Source organism: Oncorhynchus tshawytscha, linkage group LG22, assembly GCF_018296145.1.
Source record: "Oncorhynchus tshawytscha isolate Ot180627B linkage group LG22, Otsh_v2.0, whole genome shotgun sequence".
Lineage (NCBI taxonomy): Eukaryota > Metazoa > Chordata > Actinopteri > Salmoniformes > Salmonidae > Oncorhynchus > Oncorhynchus tshawytscha.
In genome coordinates, this window is record NC_056450.1 from 2,249,113 (window position 1) to 2,271,722 (window position 22,610).

A 22,610-nucleotide genomic window follows, 5' to 3' on the forward strand; every position below is an offset into this window, starting at 1 on the left:
AGTAAATGTATTAGAACAGGCATTCCTATTAAGTCCATGTAATACTATTTGTAAGCTTGAAAGCCTCCACTGACACCATCTCTGTTTAGATGAGGATTAAAGCCTCCCACTGACACCATCTCTGTTTAGGAGTACATCAGTGGATGGGGTGCATGTATGGACAGATAGATGCTTATCAGAACTGAACTTCAGGAGGCTAGCAATACATTGTTTGGCTCCCCCCTCCTCCAATCCAAAACAGCTGTTGTCGGCCAATCTCCGGGATGACCAGGATAGTATGACAGCTAAACTGGTCGTAAAAGTGCTAGATTGTGTAATGCTCCACTTTTCCCTCGACAGAACAAGTGTGTGCGTTACTGGCCCGACCTCAACGCCACTAAGGAGTTTGGGAAAGTGAGTGTGAAGAACGTGGAGGAGTGTCCGGCTCAAGACTACATCCTAAGGGAATTGGAGGTGACGCGTTTGGACAGGGTAAGACCACATACATTTAAGAAGGATCTGTATAAAATTGGTACCATTTGGTATAGCACAGTAAATTACACCTCAACTAAGGCCACTTGTGATGGGGGGAGGTTTATTTCTGGTTGTATAAATTCATATATAATTAACAGGTACTACATAGGCCATTTCTGAGTGACCACCGTAACATTTGAGTAATGCACTACTTTGCAAAGCTCAACGTGCAAATCGCCCCTGCACCCACTTCGCCTCCCTTCATTGACTGGGGGGGGGCCGTGTTTCATTGCCCCAACGCGTTTAAAGGACGGCTGACTGAAAAGCCATGTACGGATTGACCATGTCTCCACAGCCAAAGTTATATGGTTTGCGTGCCCTGCTGAAGGACCCTAGTATTGTAAGTATAACCAGAGACACTGGAATATAATGACCCCTCTGCTATAATTTAGCTAACGATTTTAAATGATGTTATGTAGCTATCTTGTGATGAAGCGAGGCAGGCTAGCAAAAGTTTTAGTTAACGTTATAGTAGCTAGCTAATTACCTCATTACAACATAGTTAGGTCGTAGCTCATACTAGTTTACTGTGTATTGTCTGGATACTGTTGGTTATGTCACGTTATCATTTTATAATGTTGGTGAGGAAGGCTAGCTAGCTAATGTTAGCCTACAAGTCAGTCTACATCTGTAAAGCATAGAATTAGGGGTTCCACTAGTTACCGCAGCTACAAAGTCCAAATGGACTAGAATAACAATGGTTAAAAACAAAAATGAGTTTAATGTAAGGTTAGGCATAAGGTGGTTGACATTGCTCGTCCAAATATATATATTCTTAATTCTATTTCTTTAATTTAGATGTGTGTTGTGAAATTGTTAGATATTTCTGTACTGTTGGTTGGAGTTAGAAACACATGCATTTCTCTACACCAGAGAAACATCTGCTAAACGCGTGTATGTGACCAATAAAATTAGATTCTGAGGTTCGCAGTGTGGTTAGGTTAAGAGAAATTGTAAAAATAGGCAGGGTTTATGACTTTGTGGCTGTGTTAACTAGTGACAATCTATAACTAAATTGACCCAAGGTACTGCCCTGATGACACAGACAGCTTCATCAACAATGTGTTATGTGGAAAGTTTTATTAAAACATACCGTTTGATAAACTAGTAGGTTAATTACCCAGCCAAGCAGATACAAATAGTACAGGCATTTTTGTTAAGTGCATTATCAAAAAGCGTTGTCCTTTATAACAAAATGCTATTTACCACTTGGCTGTCTATTGTATCACCCTGTCACAGGCCCTCCCAGTCAACACCACCTCATAAGATAAAGGACGTTGTTTATGAGGATTGACTGCTGCAGTTGTTTAAGAGATGTCCAGTTTGCAGCAGAACATGCAACATAGAGAAGACCAGCAAGGGGACCCTCAGCATCACACAGACATCCCCTCGCTGTGAGCATTCCTATAAAACGGAACAGGGAGGACACTTGAATCAGGTTGGTGACATTTTACCTGGTCAAAGGTCAAAACATGTTCGAGTTTTGTCCCAATTCGCCTTCATAACTTAAGCCTTGTGGAACCACCCTGATCACTGAGTTTACCATTTCACTTCACATATCATGATATCTGAGGTGAAATAGAAAGGTGAATACAGCTAATCATAACCACCATTGATAATCTAATCAGTGCTCTGTATGTTTGACCGACCAGTATCTTTGAGGGGTCAGGAGCTCATCAATGCTGCGATGCCCATCAATGGGGCACTGGCAAAGAACTTGCTTCTTGCCTCCTCACCAATGGTCGTCGATGGGGAGACAAGAATTAGGTAGGTTTAGTATGACCTGTTCATACTTCAACATGGTAGATGTGTGTTGGGATAGGTGATATCTGACAAACTGCCCATTGGTAATAGAACAGTGACTCTGTGTTCACAGAAACATGTATGGAGCCAGCACATGGAGACTTGCAAGATGACGTGATGAAGACTGATGTCTCTAAATGGACCTGGCACTCTGCATACATTTTTTACTAGACAACCTTTACTTGTATTGTCTTTTTTTATTATTGGGTTGACTGGTATCAGTCAGTATGGGGAGGGAGAAACTCTATGTATTCTGCACCAGGATCAAGGAACTCCTGTTGTATACGGCACACCACACAGGAAGGTACTTTGGCATGTTAGCCAAGGTAGCCCCATTACCACCAGACAAAATGCAGATAGGCACAGTATCTGTATCGGCTTGGAATGACAATGAAAGGTGTATTTTGTTATACTGTATTTGTAAAACACTGCTTATATTGTATTATATAAAGGGTTGTTTATTCTGCATGGATCTGTAACTACATTTGAAAGTTATCAAAGCACTTTGTTTAGAATATCTACATAAATTCAACAATTGCATTCTTCTCATATTACTCTGAAGGCTACTGACCTGTTCAATGTTTCCTCCGGCATCTCCTCATACATCTGCCTGTAGTTATTGAACTCCAGCTGCCGTGGTTTGATTGTGGTTATTGAGTGGGGGGGGACAGCTGCAGGCGAAGTTCTGACAGATGGGTGTGTCTTGGTGGTGGCAAGGACACACTCAAGAAACACCCCAAATCACATTTGATTTCTGATACAGCATTTCTTGAGGCGCCAAAAAAACAAGGCCAGATCAGCAGGTGCAGTTCCTTATTAAGTTCCTTTTTCTGCATCGTGTCATAAGGGCCCGATTCAGACATAGGAAATGTACCCCTTTCCTACGCACTTCTCAGTAGTTGGTATTCAGACTTGGAACCTGGTTTGCTTGTGTGGGACCATTGCGCGCACTGAATACATTTAATTCAACCCCAGAAAACACCCAATGGGCGGCCTACCTATTTGAACAGGAAGTTTGTGTTCAATTGTTTTTTCTGTTCATTTAGCTAAAACAGGGATGTGCAACTTTGATGGGGATGGGGGCCACAACAAATCTAAACTCATGAGAGGTTGCTGTGGCATCGTGGGTCTCTGTACCGACATACATACAGTAGCAACACATGCAGTCGGAGCTGGCCCTAGCCTCATGTTGTTGGGGATGGCCCCCCCACCTTGCAAGCAAAACATTTTAGCAGCCCCCTTATTGACAGCAGCGAGGTGTGTGTGTGTTTATGTATATATATTTAATTTCCTGCAATTCTACACTTTGTCATGGGGTGTAGAGAGAATTAGGCATTATTAATTTTTCACATTTTGCTATAGAGTAGAGGGAAAAATTAGCAGTTTTATAGTGAATGTTTGCTGTTTCTAATATATGAGAGTGACTAACAAAATAAATGGGGGCCACCTGGTCGGTAATTCGACCACGATTACTACAATTTTAGATAGCTGGCTAAACTAATTGACCAATTAAAACATATTTAGTGGGTGTGGGTGAGTGTCAGAGACTGACATAAGAGAAGTTGCTGACGCCCAACCACATTTTGAAATTGAAGCCTGTGTGTTCTATTATTCTAATTCTCAACACTAAGTTAATAAAATTATATATACAGTGAGCTCCAAAAGTATTGGGCCAGTGATACACTATCAAGCTTGAGACTCTACAAATTGGTTGGATGCTGTTTTTGTTTCAGATTATTTTGTGCCATATAGAAATTAATGGTAAATGTCACTTTTATTGTAAATAAGAATAGAATAAGTTTCTAAACATATCTACATTAATGTGCATGCTGACATGATTACAGATAATCCTGAAGAATCGCGAATAACGACTAAGAAAGTTAGACGCCAAATACCCCCAAAAATGCTACTGTCAACTGATATTGTCAGAGTGAAATGTTAGCATGTCTTGGGGGTATGATGTTTGTGGGTTTGTAACTTTCTCACTCAACAATATTCATGATTCATTCAGGATTGTCTCTAATCAGGGTAGCATACACATTAATGTAGAAGTGTTTTATTTACAATAAAAGTGACTCATGACACATTTACAGTTTCAGTTGGGAACCAACTAATCTGAAACACAACCAAAACAAACCAGCAAATGCATCCAACAAATATTTAGTCACAAGCTTGATGTAGTTATCACGTGCTATGAATATGGGACCAAATACTTACATTGTTACTGCTTTAATACATATTTAAGTGAATATGTCCCAATACTTTTGGTCCCCTAAAATGGGGGGGACTATGAACAAAAAGTTATTTAATTTCTAAAATGTTTACCCTGTATGGATGAAAATACCCTCAAATTAAAGTTGACAGTCTGCACTTTAACCTCAAGGTCATTGTATCATTTCAAATACAAAGTGCTGGACTACAAAGCCAACTCAAACAGTTGTCAAAGATGCTTCAACAAAGTACAGATTAAAGGGTCTGAATAACTGTAGATGTGATATTTCAGTTTATTTGTTATACATTTTCTAAAATGTCTAAACCTATTGTGTGTAGATTGATGAGGGAGGAAAACTAATCAATTTTAGAATAAGGCTGCAGCATAACAAAATGTAACAAAAAAGTTAAGGAGTTGAAATCATTTCTGAATGCATATATTTTGACTTAAATTTCAACATATTGATACTATCAGGTATGAAGGGAAGACCCAGAAGCAGACCACGTCGAATAAACAATAGTTTGTCCTAACAGGGGCAGGTCAAGACAGGCAGTGGTCAAAAAACCAGAGGTCGGGGAATGGTACCGGACGGCAGGCAGGGTCTGGGTAAGGCAGAGTGATCAGGCAGGCGGACTCGGAGTCAGGACAGGCAAGGGTCAAAACCGGGAGGGCAAGAAAAGAGAGACTAGAAAAAGCAGGAGCTGAGACAATGCTGGTTGACTCGAACAAACAAGACAAACTGGCAACAGACCAACACAGAACACAGGTATAAATACACAGGGGATAATGGGGAAGATGAGTGACACCTGGAGGGGGGTGGAGACAATCACAAAGACAGGTGAAACAGATCAGGTGTGACAGTACCCACCCCCTCTCGGGGTGCCACCTGGCGTCCTACCTGGGCGCTTACCTGGTTGACCGGGGAGTCGTTGAAAATCCATGATGAGGCCTGGTTTCCCGGGCGGGGACCCAGCACCTCTTCTCCGGGCCATAGCCCTCCCAGTCAACTAATTACTGGAATCTGCTGCCCCGAGGTCGAACCTTCAGGAGATGCCTCACCGTGTAAGCCGGTTGGCAGTCGATGAGACAGGGGAGAGGGGTGGGCTTGGAAACAGGAGACAAAGGGCTGTGAGACGTAGGTTTGACTCTGGACACATGAAAGGTGGGGTGTATACAAAGAGTACGGGACAGGAGAAGACGAACATCAGAGGGACTGATCATTTTAGAGTTGGGAAACGGGCCAATAAAGTGGGGGGGAAGAGTTTTCAGGATTCCACCCCGGAGGGTCAGATCCTGGGTGGATAGCCATACCTTCTGCCTGAGACGATGCTGGGGTCCGATTGTGATCTGCTTGTCGTCGACACCTGGAGGTGGTCTTGAGGAGGACCAACTGGGCTCTCCAGGTACGACGACAGGTGGACAAACATCTGGGCAGAAGGTATGTCGACGTCGGTAGGCCGAGACCATGTAGTCCATGGATCCGGACGGCGTGCTGCACCATGAGCTGGTCCGTCGCCTTGGCTGATGGTAATTTGGGGAGAGGAATGAACTGGGTGGCCTTGGAAAACCGGTCGACCACCATCAGGATGGCAGTGTTGCCCTCAGACAGGGGGAGACCTGTGACGAAATCCAGGAATATGTGGAACCGAGGATGGTGAGGGACAAGCAGAGGTTGCAGAAGGCCAGCCAGAACTTGCTGAGGAGTCTTGTTCTGAGCACACATGGTGCAAGCGGCGATGAATGCATGGGCCACCAAATGCATTGTCATACAAATGCCAGGGTCTGCTGGGAGCACAGGTGGCAGGCAAGCCTGGAGGAATGGGCCCACTCCAGGACCGCAGAGTGGACTGTGTCAGGTACGAACATCCGGTTATCTGTGCCCCACCCAGGTTTCGGCTGGGACCGCTGCGCCTCCCGGACCTGCTTCCCGATACCCCAGCTGAGTTCTGTCGCCAGGCACAAGGTGGAAGCTGTGAGGGTTATAGCAGCAAGACAGGGCATCCGGGCTTGATGTTCTTGGACCCCGGCCGATAGGAGAGGGAAAAGTTGAACCAGGTAAACAGCAGGGCCAATCTCGCCTGCCTGGAGTTGAGGCGCTTAGCGGTACGGAGATAAAACAGGTTTTTGTGGTCGGTCCACACAATGTATGGATGCTATGCCCCTTCGAGCCAGTGCCTCAATTCCTCCAATGCCATTTCCACCGTGAGAAGCTCCCGAGTCCCCACATCGTAATTCTTCTGCGAGGCGGTGGGAGAAGAAGGCGCAGGGATGCAGCTTAAAGTCCCGTGCAGAACGTTGGTACAGAACAGCCCCCACTCCAACGTCCGAAGCATCGGCCTCCACCACGAACTGACAGGAAGGTTCCGGATGAACCAGGATCGGAGCCGTGGTGAAGTGATGTTTAAGGTCCCGGAACGCCCAGTCAGCAGCTGTGGACCACGTGAACGGAACCTTGGTAGAGGTGAGGGCATACAGGGGGGAGGCCAGGGTGCTGTAACCCCGGATAAAGCGGCGATAGAAGTTGGCAAACCCCAGGAAGCATTGCAGCTGCAACCTGGACGTAGGCAGGGGCCAATCCACCAACGCTTTCACCTTCTGGGATCCATCTTGACACTCCCAGCAGAGATGATGTAGCCCAGAAAGGGAATGCTGGAGCGATGGAACTCGAACTTTTCCACCTTAACGAACAACTGGAGAACCTGCCAGACATAGAGCACATGTTCTTGGGGGGAGTGGCAGAAGACAAGGATGTCATCAATGTAGACAAAGACGAACCGGTTCAGCAAGTCGCGGAGAACGTCATTCACCAGAGCCTGGAACACGGCAAGGGCGTTAGTGAGGCCAAAGGGCATGACCAGATATTCGTAGTGGCCGCTGGCTGAGTTGTAAGGCAGTCTTCCACTCGTCCCCCTCTCGTATCCTCACCAGGTGGTAGGCGTTAGGTAAATCCAACTTGGAGAACACAGTGTGACCCTGGAGTTACTCTAAGGCCGAGGAAATGAGAGGTAGCGGATAACGGTTCTTTACAGTGATGTCATCGAGTCCCCGGTAGTCAATGCACAGCCGCATGGTCTTGTCCTTCTCCACGAAGAAGAGCCCTGCGCTAGTGCGAAAGGAGGAGGGACGGATAAATCCATTAGCTAGGGAGTCCCCAATGTAGTCCTCCATAGCCTCGGTTTCAGATCAAGACAGCGAGTATAGATGCCCCCGGGGCGGTGTTGCACGAGGGAGAAGGTCAATCCCACAGTCATAGGGGCGGTGCGGCGGAAGGGAAGTGGCCTGGGACTTGCTAAACACCTCCCGGAGGTCCTGGTGCTCCGCGGGGATGGCAGAGAGATCTGGAACCACCTCCGAGGACCCAGGAAGACGTCCCGGGGCAGGTTGCGCCAACTTCAGATAATGGCCGTGGCAGAACGGACTCCAGCCCATGATGGCACCCGTATACCAGTTGATGAGTGGGTTGTGTCGCTGGAGCCAGGACAATACCAACACCACGGGAATCTGGGGGGAGTTGATGAGTAGGAACTGATTGGTCTCGCTGTGATTCCCTGAAACATGTATGTTGATGGGAGTGGTGTTATGAGTGACCCGACCGATCCTATGTTGCCGTTCCGCTGGTGACAGCCCAGCTCTGCCTAGTTGCACTGGCTCGGGAAACAGTGCCCCGGCCTGTTCTGTGAATCTCGAGGAAGGTCGGAAATCTCGGGTGCTCTTGGCCACGGGACCGTCGGGGACTTCCGGGATGGCTTGGAGGCGAGGTGGAATCCCTGGATGTGTGAGTGACGTCAAATTCAGGCATTGTTCCTGCAATCGCCCATTGATGTGGATGGTTAAGGCAATGAGGGAGTCTAGATCCGTGGGCAACTCCCGAGCCACAAGGTTGTCCTTAACCCCCCCCCCGAGACGCCGTGCAGGAACTTGTCGAATAATAATACTTACGGGTTCCACGCACTCTCTGCTGCCAACGTGTGAAAATCCGAACTCAGGGAAGGAGGAGGGCTGAAGCTCGAAAATGAGGACACTCTGAGCTAAAAACGCCCGACAGGTGCTTGGCTCTCCATTTAGGCGTTCCGGGGGAGGTAACCAGGGCTCCCGGAAGGAGTTACTGAGGGGTGGTGGGGTTACCACCATGGCAGACTGCCCCCCAGCCAACCCGCGGAATTGCTCCCGCAGCATGTCCAACGCCCGGTCATGGCACTTAGCCAACGTTTGGACCCCCTCCATCAGCCCACATAGCAACTCCGTGTGCCTACCAAGGCTCCTTGGGAGGATATGGTGTTGCGCAGCTGCCCCAGGTCTGCTCGGTCAGTCAGGGCGAGAAAAGAGAGACTAGAAAAAGCAGGAGCTTAGACACAAAACGCTGGTTGACCCGAACAAACAAGACGAACTGGCAACAGACCAACAGAGAACACGGGATAATGGGGAAGATGGGCCTGGAAGGAGATGGAGACAGTCACAAAGACAGGTGAAACAGATCAGGGTGTGACAGCTGGAAGGGGATGGAGACAGTCACAAAGATGAAACAGATCAGGGAGTGACAGAAACATGCATTTAGAACAGTGATATATGCGTTTCCCAAAATTCAAGGTCAGAGTACATGTAGAGAGAAGTGCATAAAAAGGGAAGGAAGTTCCATTTATTCGTGTGTAACTGAATTTCCCCTCGCCAGGTGAACACTGCTGAAATAGGCCTGTAAACTGTAGTGCTACCTCTCTCCATCTGTAGAGGGAGCTGGTGCGGTACATCTGGCACTACCAGTATCTGAGCTGGCCTGACCATGGCGTGCCCAACGAGCCTGGGGGAGTGCTCAGCTTCCTGGAGCAGGTCAACCGCACGCAGAGCGCCATTCCAGACACCGGACCAATTGTGGTCCACTGCAGGTAAAACAGACAGAGGGCACACATTGTGACAGATGGCACGTATCAGATGCAACACCTTTCCAAGCCCTACTGACATAAAAGCAGTTATTTTAGAGCCTAAATGCATGTCTGTTTGTGATGACTGTTTGGGAGAACACTCTCATGTGATATGGAAAGATAAACATAAATATATAACTATGGGTCTAGTATTCTAGGACTGTATACATCAAAAGTTGACCATGAATCTGTGATATACTATAAATTTAACAGACCAAAAAGTAGGATTTATTTTCACATTTTAGTATAAAGCACAACTGTCTTTCTTATAGATTTGGTCACATTTGTAAGTGTAACTTTAGCGAAATGGCAGTTTGAGTCTATGTCTGTTATGAAAGTACTACCTAATTGTAGTAACATAGTGCTATTGTCTCCTTTGACCCCCCTCCCCCAGTGCAGGAATTGGGAGAACAGGCACCATAATTGTCATTGACATTCTCATTGACATCATCAACAGACAAGGTAAGACCATGTCAAACATTATGGTTCCTAACCAAACGTTACCGCTATAAAATCAGTCCTAGCCAAACGTTACGGCTCTGACATCAGTCCTGTCCAAGCGTTAATGCTCTATCAGTCCTGTCCAAACCTTACAGCTCTGATATCGGTCCTATCCAAGCGTTACGGCTGTGATACTGTGTTTTTGGATTGCTCTGCATGGAGTAGAGATTAGGATTTGGGACAGATCTGTGTAACCGTGCTAAATATGCTACGTGTGTTTGTGTGCGTGCTCGTGTGTGTGTGTGTTTCAGGATTAGACTGTGACATCGACATCCCTAAGACCATCCAGAGGGTTCGTCAGCAGCGGTCAGGCATGGTGCAGACGGAGGCCCAGTATAAGTTCATCTACATGGCCGTCCAGCAGTACATTGACACGGCACAGAAGAGACTGGAGGAGGAGCAGGTATCTACCAAACAGTAGTGGAAATAGTTCTGTAATATTGTAGTAGTATTCTAGCAGTAAAAGTGGCCCTTTTAGTCACAGTTACTGTATATTAGCAGTGGACGAGTAGTTGTTTATTACTAAAGGTACTAGTAACTACCGTACCAACAGCAGTATTGCAGTATATACAGTGCCTTGCGAAAGTATTCGGCCCCTTGAACTTTGTGACCTTTTGCCACATTTCAGGCTTCAAACATAAAGATATAAAACTGTATTTTTTGTGAAGAATCAACAACAAGTGGGACCCAATCATGAAGTGGAACGACATTTATTGGATATTTCAAACTTTTTTAACAAATCAAAAACTGAAAAATTGGTCGTGCAAAATTATTCAGCCCCTTTACTTTCAGTGCAGCAAACTCTCTCCAGAAGTTCAGTGAGGATCTCTGAATGATCCAATGTTGACCTACATGACTAATGATGATAAATACAATCCACCTGTGTGTAATCAAGTCTCCATATAAATGCACCTGCACTGTGATAGTCTCAGAGATCCGTTAAAAGCGCAGAGAGCATCATGAAGAACAAGGAACACACCAGGCAGGTCCGAGATACTGTTGTGAAGAAGTTTAAAGCCGGATTTGGATACAAAAAGATTTCCCAAGCTTTAAACATCCCAAGGAGCACTGTGCAAGCGATAATATTGAAATGGAAGGAGTATCAGACCACTGCAAATCTACCAAGACCTGGCCGTCCCTCTAAACTTTCAGCTCATACAAGGAGAAGACTGATCAGAGATGCAGCCAAGAGGCCCATGATCACCCTGGATGAACTGCAGAGATCTACAGCTGAGGTGGGAGACTCTGTCCATAGGACAACAATCAGTCGTATATTGCACAAATCTGGCCTTTATGGAAGAGTGGCAAGAAGAAAGCTTCGGTCCGAATACTTTCGCAAGGCACTGTATTCTCTCAAGGGACTGTCTGGAGCTTAGGTATTGCCTTACAGTTGGAGACCCAAGCATTTTATAATAGCTTGATTCAAAGGAACAATCAAGTTGAAAAATCAAGTTACGGGTACTACATTTCAGCGTGTCAACAAGCAAAGCATGTTGGCCAGGTGCGTGATATGCTACCCTGTCTCAATGTTTACCGATCTTCCTTTTCAAGTTCTAAAAACATGGCTTCTTGTGGACACTTTGCAGAGGAACAAAACGAAGGAGAGGGAGTACTCCAATATCAAATACCCCCAGATGACCAACGCCCGGTCAAAACCCAACATGACCTGTGTGTCACGCTCCTCCTCTGTGTGAGTAGCCCTGCAAATACACACACTGCTCATAGTTCACAGACAAATGCTGCTTTACTCTCTCTAAATGCACACTCTATCTCCTTCATATTATTTCATCCACACCCAATGAACATTGTCTGAATGAACATGAAACAGAATTTCAGCTCACCATGTTCTGTTTGTGTGATGCAGGGTGATGGATGACAACCCGTCCAGCGTGTATGAGAACTTAAACATCAAGAACCCAAAGACCTGCGGGAGCAGCAGTAAAACCAGGAGGTGAAGTCCAGCCACGGACCTCTGCCTCTCTCAACCTCTCTGTGAGTACTCTGTTACGGTGGCTTGTTTAATTATTAGTTATGGCATTATAAAGGCTCATATGTGCTTATAACAATATTTAAGTGGTGTTATTGTTATTTTCTAAAATAAATAATTGATCACTTTTTATTGAGCAACTCCTCCATATACTCTTAAATCACTCTATTTGATTTATATAATGTGTTAACCAGCCGACAGGCACCAAAATACACAGCTTAATTAGTAATAGAAATATACACTGCTCAAAAAAATAAAGGGAACACTAAAATAACATATCCTAGATCTGAATGAATGAAATATTCTTATTAAATACTTTTTTCTTTACATAGTTGAATGTGCTGACAACAAAATCACACAAATTATCAATGGAAATCAAATGTATCAACCCATGGAGGTCTGGATTTGGAGTCACACTCAAAATTAAAGTGGAAAACCACACTACAGGCTGATCCAACTTTGATGTAATGTCCTTAAAACAAGTCAAAATTGGGTTCAGTAGTGTGTGTGGTCTCCACGTGCCTGTATGACCTCCCTACAACGGCTGGGTATGTTCCTGATGAGGTGGCGGATGGTCTCCTGAGGGATCTTCTCCCAGACCTGGACTAAAGCATCTGGACAGTCTAAAACTCCTGGACAGTCTGTGGTGCAACGTGGCGTTGGTGGATGGAGCGAGACATGATGTCCCAGATGTGCTCAATTGGATTCAGATCTGGGGAACGGGCGGGCCAGTCCATAGCATCAATGCCTTCCTCTTGCAGGAACTGCTGACACACGCCAGCCACATGAGGTCTAGCATTGTCTTGCATTAGGAGGAACCCAGGGCCAACCGCACTAGCATATGGTCTCACAAGGGGTCTGAGGACCTCATCTCGGTACCTAATGGCAGTCAGGCTACCTCTGGTGAGCACATGGAGGGCTGTGAGGAGTTACATTTTATTGTTTAATCTTGGAACTACCCATCCCGGATCCGGGAGAATTGTCATCAACTGACAATAATTAGCATAACGCAACAGACAAAAAATATTACTTGAAAATATTCATATTCATGAAATCACAAGTGAAATATAGTGAATCACAGCTTAGCCTTTTGTTAATCACCCTGTCATCTCAGATTTTGAAATTATGCTTTACAGCAAGCATTTGTGTAAGTTTATCGATAGCCTAGCATAGCATTATGTCCAGCTAGCAGCAGGAAGCTTTGTCACGAAAATCAGAAAAGCAATCAAATTAAGTGTTCCCTTTATTTTTTTGAGCAGTATATATATATATATTTTTTTAAATAAGAACAAATTCTTATTTAAAAAGACAGCCTAGGAACAGTGGGTTAACTGCCTTGTTCAGGGGTAGAACAGCACATTTTTACCTTGTCAGCTCAGGGATTTGATCTAGCAACCTTTCAGTTCCTGCCCCGACGCTCTAACCACCTGGTTGTGGTACATGTATGGCACCTGCCTCCCCAGTGAATAATCATTATGGGCGAAGAAGAGTTTACGATAAGATGGATAAGAAAGCATTTTATTGTCTGTTTTGACATAAATGTCATTTGCGTCATAAAAAACGGCTCACATAAAATAAAATACAACAAACAGAAGATGTGGCGGTCAGGGGGTTATAGATGTTAAACAGAATAGTTAACCTCAACATTTGAATCAGATTTACCCATCTACAACTGAAAGAAATGCTACACTCTTAGAATTAGTTCTATTACTTGCTTCATGGAACCCATAAAGTTATTTATACTGGATAACCCTTTTATAGGGTTCTTTGATCAGAACCTTAGAGGCTCTTCTTCAATGAAGAGCCTGAATGGCGCAGCGGTCTAAGGCACTGCATCTCAGTGCTAGAGGCGTCACTACAGACCCTTGTTCAATTCCAGGATATATCACAACTGGCTGTGATTGGGAGTCCCTGGGGGCGGCGCACAATTGGCCCAGTGTCGTTCAGGTTAGTGTTTGGCTGGGTTTGGCTGTCATCAATCCATCAAATGTATTTATAAAGCCCTCCTTACATCAGCTGATGTTACAAAGTGCTGTACAGAAACCCAGCCTAAAACCCCAAACAGCAAGCAATGCAGGTGTAGAAGCACGGTGGCTAGGAAAAACTCCCTAGAAAATCCAGAACCTAGGAGGAAACCAAGAGAGGAACCAGGCTATGAGGCGTGGCCAGTCCTCTTCTGGCTGTGCCGGGTGGAGATTATAACAGAACATGGTCAAGATGTTCAAATGTTCATAGATGACCAGAATGGTCAAATAATAATCACAGTTGTCTTCGAGGGTGCAACCGGTCAGCACCTCAGGAGTAAATGTCAGTTGGCTTTTCATAGCCGATCATTCAGAGTATCTCTACTGCTCCTGCCGTCTCTAGAGAGTTGAGCAGGTCTGGGACAGGTAGCACATCAGGTGAACAGATCAGGGTTCCATAGCCGCAGGCAGAACAGTTGAAACTGGAGCAGCAGCACAGCCAGGTGGACTGGGGACATGCATGTAGCCTAGTGTTCCTGAGTGGCCGAGTTACAGTTTTGACTTAAATCTGAAAATGTTTGTCAAGCAATGATCAACAACCAATTTGATAGAGCTTGAAGAATTTTTTAAAGAGTAATGGGAAAATGTTGCATAATCCAGTTGTGGAAAGCTCTTAGAGACTTACCTAGAAAGTCTCACAGCTGTAATTTCTGCCAAAGGTGCTTCTACACTGAATACATGTGAATACATGTGAATTAGATATGTGTTTTTCATTTTCAATACTTTTGCACACATTTATAAAAACATGCTTCCCTGTTGTGTGTAGATGGATGAGAAAAAAAATGTATTCGATCAATTTTGAGACGGCAGGTAGCCTAGTGGTTAGAGCGTTGGACCAGTAACCGAAAGGTTGTTGGATCGAATCCCCTAGCTCCCCTCCCCTTCTGTAATTTCTGCTCCTGAACAAGGCAGTTAACCCACTGTTCCCCATTAGGCCATCATTGTAAATAAGAATTTGTTCATAAGGTAAAAAAATAAAAATGGTTCTTAATTAACTGACTTACGTAGTTAAATAAATTAACCAAAATGGTTCCATATTGAACCCTGCGTGGTGCCATTAATGAATTATGGCTACTACTATTAAATAGTGATATTTTGAGCTAAGAATATAATTGAATGGACAAAATGGACAAAATAATACCAGCATAATTTTTTTCATTTATTGTCATTGACATGATCAACAGACAAGGTAAGACAATGTCAAACATTATGGTTACCAGTTCTAAATGAACCAAGTAAAACTCATGGACGATTAGTAAAGCTTTAACCAAGTTTATTCACCCATTGGGTCATACAGCTGCATAAGACAAGACATGGTTCCACCAGTGGTAGTGTGTGTGTGTGTATATATATATATATATATATATATACACAGTGGGGCAAAAAAGTATTTAGTCAGCCACCAATTGTGCAAGTTCTCCCACTTAAAAAGATGAGAGAGGCCTGTAATTTTCATCATAGATACACTTCAACAGACAAAATGAGAAAAGAAAATCCAGAAAATCACATTGTAGGATTTTTAATGAATTTATTTGCAAATTATGGTGGAAAATAAGTATTTGGTCAATAACAAAAGTTTATCTCAATACTTTGTTATATACCCTTTGTTGGCAATGACAGAGGTCAAATGTTTTCTGTAAGTCTTCAAAAGGTTTTCACACACTATTGCTGGTATTTTGGCCCATTCCTCCATGCAGATCTCCTCTAGAGCCGTGATGTTTTGGGGCTGTTGCTGGGCAACACAGACTTTCAACTCCCTCCAAAGATTTTCTATGGGGTTGAGATCTGGAGACTGGCTAGGCCACTCCAGGACCTTGAGGACCCATCATATGCAAACACAGTTTGGTAATATGCACTGGTGGCAAGAAAGCCATCTCTTTATTTGAATGACGGCCCACGTCAACACTGGCTGACTTCTTTACAACACAATTCTTTGTCCATTAGTTAAAGTGAACAACAAAATGTGTCTTCTGCTCTGCCCCCCCCCCAACCCCCCAAACAGCAGACCTCACACATACAGTTGAGACGAGCAGAGGTCCAAGCTACATACAGTGCCCCTGTAAAGAGAGGGCCCAATGGTAGGGGAATGTTTTAAGAATGTGAACCCAGCACCCCTACAGTTGTCAGAATGATTCCACACGTTTGTTTTTCCCAGCACCAGGCCCTTCATTCTAACCGGCCACCTTTCGACCACAGGTCCAACTCCCACTTGGCTACCTGCTTGACTGGTTCCAGAGAAGAAGAAGAAAGGATAAAAAACATGAGTTAATATTTAGAAATAAACAAGAGTTAATCTGACAAAATGAAGACAAAATTCTGTACAGATATAATTATTATGATGTAGAAGAACAACTAACATGTCAGCAGCAGCTGTCAGCAGCAGCCGAAAGAGAGATCGTCTGATAGTTCTGGGTTACTGTCAGACTGAGCAAAACATAAATAGTGTGTTAAATGTCATGTAATGATTAACTAGGTTATTAAATCACCAAGACTTATTAAACACAATTTATTATAAATCATTTCTACAATCCTCCTCTCAGTCAGCAACAGTCTTCTAATGGCTTCATGTGACATAGGCTAGTCCCTTCAATTGACTCCACACTGAAATACTAAATTATAAGAAACAGTTAGCTAATTGCCAATGTCAGGCTGGGTCTGTAGCTCTGTTTGGCATATCTCATAATAAAAAAGTACATTTATTTGGGAGAGTTAGCTGGCTAGCTTGTAAAGTGGCAAATTAAAGTAACCTAACTTTTTCTATCCTTCGAATGGGACATTTAAAAACTGTAATATCTTATGTTTCACTGAGACGTGGCTGAACGATGACATTAAGAACATACATCTGGCGGGTTATGCACTCTATCGGCAGGACAGAACAGCAGCCTCTGGTAAGACACGCGCGGGGACCTATGCATATTTGTAAACAATAGCTGGTGCACGATATCTAAGGAAGTCTCAAAGTTTTGCTTGCCTGAGTTAGAGTATCTCATGATAAGCTGTAGACCACACTAACTACCTAGAATGTTCATCTGTATTTGTTGTAGCTGTCTACATACCACCACTGACCGAGGCTGGCACTAAAGCCACACTCAATGAGCTGTATTCCGCAAACAGTAAAACATTCATCCAGAGGCAGCGCTCCTAGTGGCCGGGGACTTTAATGCAGGGAAACTTCAATCAGTTTTACCTAATTTTTATCAGCATTTTAACCTCTTGAACCTCTGGGGGCAGTATTTCATTTTTGGATGAAAAAACCGTTCCCGTTTTAAACAAGATATTTTGTCACGAAAAGATGCTCGACTATGCATATAATTGACAGATTTGGAAAGAAAACACTTTGACGTTTCCAAAACTGCAAAGATATTGTCTGTGAGTGCCACAGAACTAATGCTACAGGCGAAACCAAGATGAAATTTCATACAGGAAGTGAGCCAGATTTTTGAGGCGCTGTGTTCCAATGTCTCCTTATATGGCTGTGAATGCGCAAGGAGAGAGCCTACACTTTCTGTCGTTTCCCCAAGGTGTTTACAGCATTGTGACGTATTTGTAGGCATATCATTGGAAAATTGACCATAAGAGACTACATTTACCAGGTGTCCGCTCGGTGTCCTCCGTCGAAACTATTGCGTAATCTCCAGGTGCGTGCATGTTTCCATTTTGAACAGAGGAGAAACGAAACTGCCACGAGTGACTTATCATCGAATAGATATGTGAAAAACACCTTGAGGATTGATTCTAAACAACGTTTGCCATGTTTCTGTCGATATTATGGAGTTAATTTGGAAAAAAGTTTGCGTTGTAATGACTGAATTTTCGGGGGGTTTTCTCAGCCAAATGTGATGAACAAAACGCAGCGATTTCTCCTACACAAATAATCTTTTTGGAAAAACTGAACATTTGCTATCTAACTGAGAGTCTCCTCATTGAAAACATCTGAAGTTCTTTTATTCTTTTATTTGAATGCTATGATTTTATTTGAATGCTTTTCTTGATTTGTCAAAATGTTGTCTGCTGAATGCTAGTCTTAATGCTATGCTAGCTATCAATACTCTTACACAAATGCTTGTGTAGCTATGGTTGAAAAGCATTTTTTGAAAATCTGAGATGACAGTGTTGTTAACAAAAGGCTAAGCTTGTGAGCCAATATATTTATTTCATTTCATTTGCGATTTTCATGAATAGTTAACGTTGCGTTATGGTAATGAGCTTGAGGCTATAATTACGCTCCCGGATACGGGATTGCTCGTCGCAACAGGTTAAATGTGCAACCAGAGGGGAAACAATTCTAGACCACCGTTACTCTACACACAGAGACGCATACAAAGCTCTCCCTCGCCCTCCATTTGGCAAATCTGACCATAACTCCTGATACCTGCTTTCAAGCCAAAATTAAGGCAGGAAGCACCAGTGACTCAGTCTATAAAAAAAGTGGTCAGATGAAGCAGATGCAGGACTGTTTTGCTAGCACAGACTGGAATATGTTCCGGTATTCTTCCGATTGCATTGAGGAGTACTCCACATCAGTCACTGGCTTTATCAATAAGTGCATCGAGGACATCGTCCCCACAGTGACCGTACGTACCTACCCCAAACAGAAGCCATGGATTACAGGCAACATTCGCTAAAGGGTAGAGCTGCCGCTTTCAAGGAGTGGGACTCAGAAGCTTATAATAAATCCCGCATTGCCCTCCGACGAACCATCAAACAGGCAAAGTGTCAATACAGGACTAAGATCGAATTGTACCGCACCGGCTCTGGCGCTCGTCGGATGTGGCAGGGCTTGCAAACTATTACTGACTACAAAGGGAAGCACAGCGGAGAGCTGACAGGTGACACGGGTCTACCAGACCAGCTAAATCACTTCCATGCTCGCTTCAAGGCAAGTAACACTGAAACATGCATGAGTGAATCAGCTGTTCCGGATGACTGTGATAACGCTCTCCGCAGCCGATGTGAGTAAGACCTTTAAACAGGTCAACATTCACAAGGCCGCTGGGCCAGACAAATTACCAGGACGGTTACTCCGAGCATGCGCTGACCAACTGGTAAGTGTCTTCACTGACATGTTCAAACTCTCCCTGCGTCTGTAATACCAACATGTTTCAAGCACCACAGTCCCTGTGCCCAAGAAAGCAAAGGTAACCTGCCCAATTGACTACCGCCCCGTAGCACTCACATCTGTAGCCATGAAATGCTTTGAAAGGCTGGTCATGGGTCACATCAACACCATTATTCCAGAAACCCTAGACCCACTCCAATTTGCATACCGCACCAACAGATTCACAGATGATGCAATCTCTATTGCACTCCACACAGCCCTTTCTTACCTGGACAAAAGGAACACTCATGTGAGAATGCTATTCATTGACTACAGATCAGCGTTCAACATCATAGTGCCCTCCAAGCTCATCAATAAGCAAAGGACCCGGGACTAAACACCTCCCTCTGCAATTGGATCCTGGACTTCCTGACAGGCTGCCCCCAGGTGGGGAGGGTAGGTAACTACGCATCCCCCACGCTGATCCGCAACACGTGGTCCTCTCAGGGGTGCGTGCTCAGTTTCCTCCTGTACTCCCTGTTCACTCATGACTGCACGGCCAAATACGACTTCAACACCATCATTAGGTTTGTTGATGACACAACAGTGGTAGGCCTGATCACAGACAACGAAAAGGCAGCCTATTGGGAGGAGATCAGAGACCTGGCAGTGTGGTGTCAGGACAACAACCTCTCCCTCAACGTGATCAAGACAAAGGAGATGATTGTGGACTACAGGACTAAAGGAGGACTGAGCACGCCCCCGTTCTCATCCACGGGGCTGCAGTGGAGCAGGTTGAGAGCTTCAAGTTCCTTGGTGTCCACGTCACCAACAAACTAACAGGGTCCAAGCACACCAAGGCAGTTGTGAAGAGGGCATGACAAAACCTATTCCCCCTCAAGAGACTGAAAAAATGCGGCATGTGATCCTCAGATCCTCAAAAGGTTTTACAGCTGCTCCATCGAGAGCATCCTGACGGGTTGCATCACTGCCTGGTAAGGCAACAGCTCGGCCTCCGACCGCAAGGCACTACAGAGGGTAGTGCGTATGACTCAGTACATCACTGGGGTCAAGCTTCCTGCCATCCAGGACCTCTATACTAGGCTGTGTCAGAGGAAGGACCCTATAAATTGTCAAAGACTCTAACTACCAAGACTATTTACATTGCCCCCCCCCCCACACACACACACACACACACACACACTGCTGCTACTCTCTGTAATTATCTATGCATAGCCACTTTAATAACTCTACCTACATGTACATAATTACCTTGACACCGGTGCCCCCGCACATTGACACATTGACTCTGTACCGGTACCCCCTGTATATAGCCCTGCTCTTGTTATTTACTGCTGCTCTTTAAATATATGTTATTCTTAGCTTATACTTTTTTTGAGGTATTTTCTTAAAACTGTGTTGTTGGTTAGAGTAATTAAGTAAGCATTTCACTGTAAGGTCTACACAAGTTGCATTCGGCGCATGTGACAAATACAATTTTATTTGAAGAACCTAAAGGTTCTATGTAGAACCCCAAAGAACCCTATTTTGTAAGAGTGTAGAGCCGCTATCTGAAAAACACTGGGTGGGGTGAGGGTAATGTTGTGTATGAGATCATTCTGAAAGGAAACACGACGTATACGTTTATTCAATTATTAAAAAATATTACGATGCATAGTCTTGGCACTATGCTCTGCTTCTTCAGGGTAGCTCACCGCCAGAGCGAACCGTCATATAAAGATGATCAAACAACTACAGGCGGTGAGCACGATATGCTGTACCAAATCCCCTGAAGGAAGAAACAGGTGGAGGCTGGTGGTGGGATTTCAGAAAACAGCAGGTATAGCGACTAACTAGTAGGCAGCAACGCCAATGGCAGCAAGACACACCAAGACACACCAGCGTGTGTGACATCCATCATCGGGGAAGGATGTGTAGAACTGGCCAACTTAAATAGGCTGCATGAAGGTAGTGTGAATCCAATTGGTGCAATATCCGCTGTTGTGATCAGCTGTTGCCACCACACTCAGGTTTCCCTTCTGTGCCGGCTTTGTTTTATTTCAGAAAGAAAACAACACATGTAAGTTTAAGCATTTATTAGAAAGTTACAATGTGTAATCTTGGCATTAGGCTCTGCTCCTTCAGGGTAGCTCACTGCCAGAGCGAACCGTCATATAAAAATTATAAAATGACTACAGGCAGGGAGCACGATATGCTATACCAAATCCCCGAAAACAGCAAGATGATTAACTGTGTGTATGGCATAATATGCCATTTAAGAGCTGTCAATAGACCAGCGAAGGTCATTGTACCGTTACATGAATGCCGACTAGGCCTGTGTGTGAATACTAACTATCTGTAGCATGAGTTAATGCAGACATATGACGCAACGCCGGGTACCCTCAATGAGGCATCTTACTACATGGGAAATATCTAAATAGGCAACTGTAAGTAGTATGAACCACAGGAGCCATTATTCCAGCCATTATTTTGAGCCGTCCTCCCCTCAGCAGCCTCCAGTGGTATGAACGCACTTGCCATAGTGACGTCCTGCCGGATGCCCTCGCTGAGCCAAGATCAGCTTTCATCTTGGATCATGAAGATATTCTACCTATGAACACAGCCAACCACCTGAAATAAAGATGCACCATCAGGTGGCCTCGCTGAGGCAGGATGAGCGATCTTCTTGGTACATGAGGATATTCTATGTATGAACACAGCCAACCACCTGAAATATAGATGCACCATCAGGTGGCCTCGCTGAGGCAGGATGAGCGATCTTCTTGGTACATGAGGATATTCTACCTGTGAACACAGCCAACTACCTGAAATATAGATGCACCATCAGGTGGCCTCGCTGAGGCAGGATGAGCGATCTTCTTGGTACATGAGGATATTCTACCTGTGAACACAGCCAACTACCTGAAATATAGATGCACCATCAGGTGGCCTCGCTGAGGCAGGATGAGCGATCTTCTTGGTACATGAGGATATTCTACCTATGACCCAGCCAATCACATGCAGCTATGTAACAGCTTTATATGTCAAATTTCGATGCAGTACGGATAACCAGCATATCTACTGGACCATATTGGCAATTACTGCAGGAACTCTTGTAGGCCCCACAATCTCAGCATTTCAACCAAGTGTAATGGCTTAGGCAGAACAGGATAATAGGCCCATGATTTTGAGGGTGCAGCCGGGAGCGATTTTAGAAGCAGTAGCAGCGTTGATGCAAGAGTGGGCGGCCCATAGCTCAGAGCTAGCCCGCAGCGCTGATGCAGGAGTGGGCGGCCCATAGCTCAGAGCTAGCCCGCAGCGCTGATGCAGGAGTGGGCGGCCCATAGCTCAGAGCTAGCCCGCAGCGCTGATGCAGGAGTGGGCGGCCCATAGCTCAGAGCTAGCCTGCAGCGCTGATGCAGGAGTGGGCGGCCCATAGCTCAGAGCTAGCCTGCAGCACTGATGCAGGAGTGGGCGGCTCATAGCTCAGAGCTAGCCTGCAGCGCTGATGCAGGAGTGGGCGGCCCATAGCTCAGAGCTAGCCCGCAGCGCTGATGAAGGAGCCAGAGAAGTGATGAGTTACAGTATCTTGTCATTGGTTGCCAGCATCAATGTT

At 44.9% G+C, this 22,610-nt stretch overlaps 1 protein-coding gene across 5 annotated transcripts in view; it reads left to right on the top strand.

The window, feature by feature from the left end:
* LOC112221573 (tyrosine-protein phosphatase non-receptor type 11) overlaps positions 1–22,610 on the top strand; it is a 114,558-nt gene that overhangs the window by 80,358 nt on the left and 11,590 nt on the right. For all 5 annotated transcript variants that reach the window (XR_002949043.2, XM_024383707.2, XM_024383709.2 and 2 more), the window contains exons 10-15: positions 340–471; positions 9,254–9,408; positions 9,839–9,906; positions 10,197–10,348; positions 11,532–11,635; positions 11,810–11,937. Coding sequence is in view for 4 of the 5 variants with exons in the window: in XM_024383707.2 (XP_024239475.1) it covers positions 340–471; positions 9,254–9,408; positions 9,839–9,906; positions 10,197–10,348; positions 11,532–11,635; positions 11,810–11,900 (702 nt within the window). In the remaining variant the exon portion in view is untranslated. The remainder of the gene's footprint in view (positions 1–339; positions 472–9,253; positions 9,409–9,838; positions 9,907–10,196; positions 10,349–11,531; positions 11,636–11,809; positions 11,938–22,610) is intronic.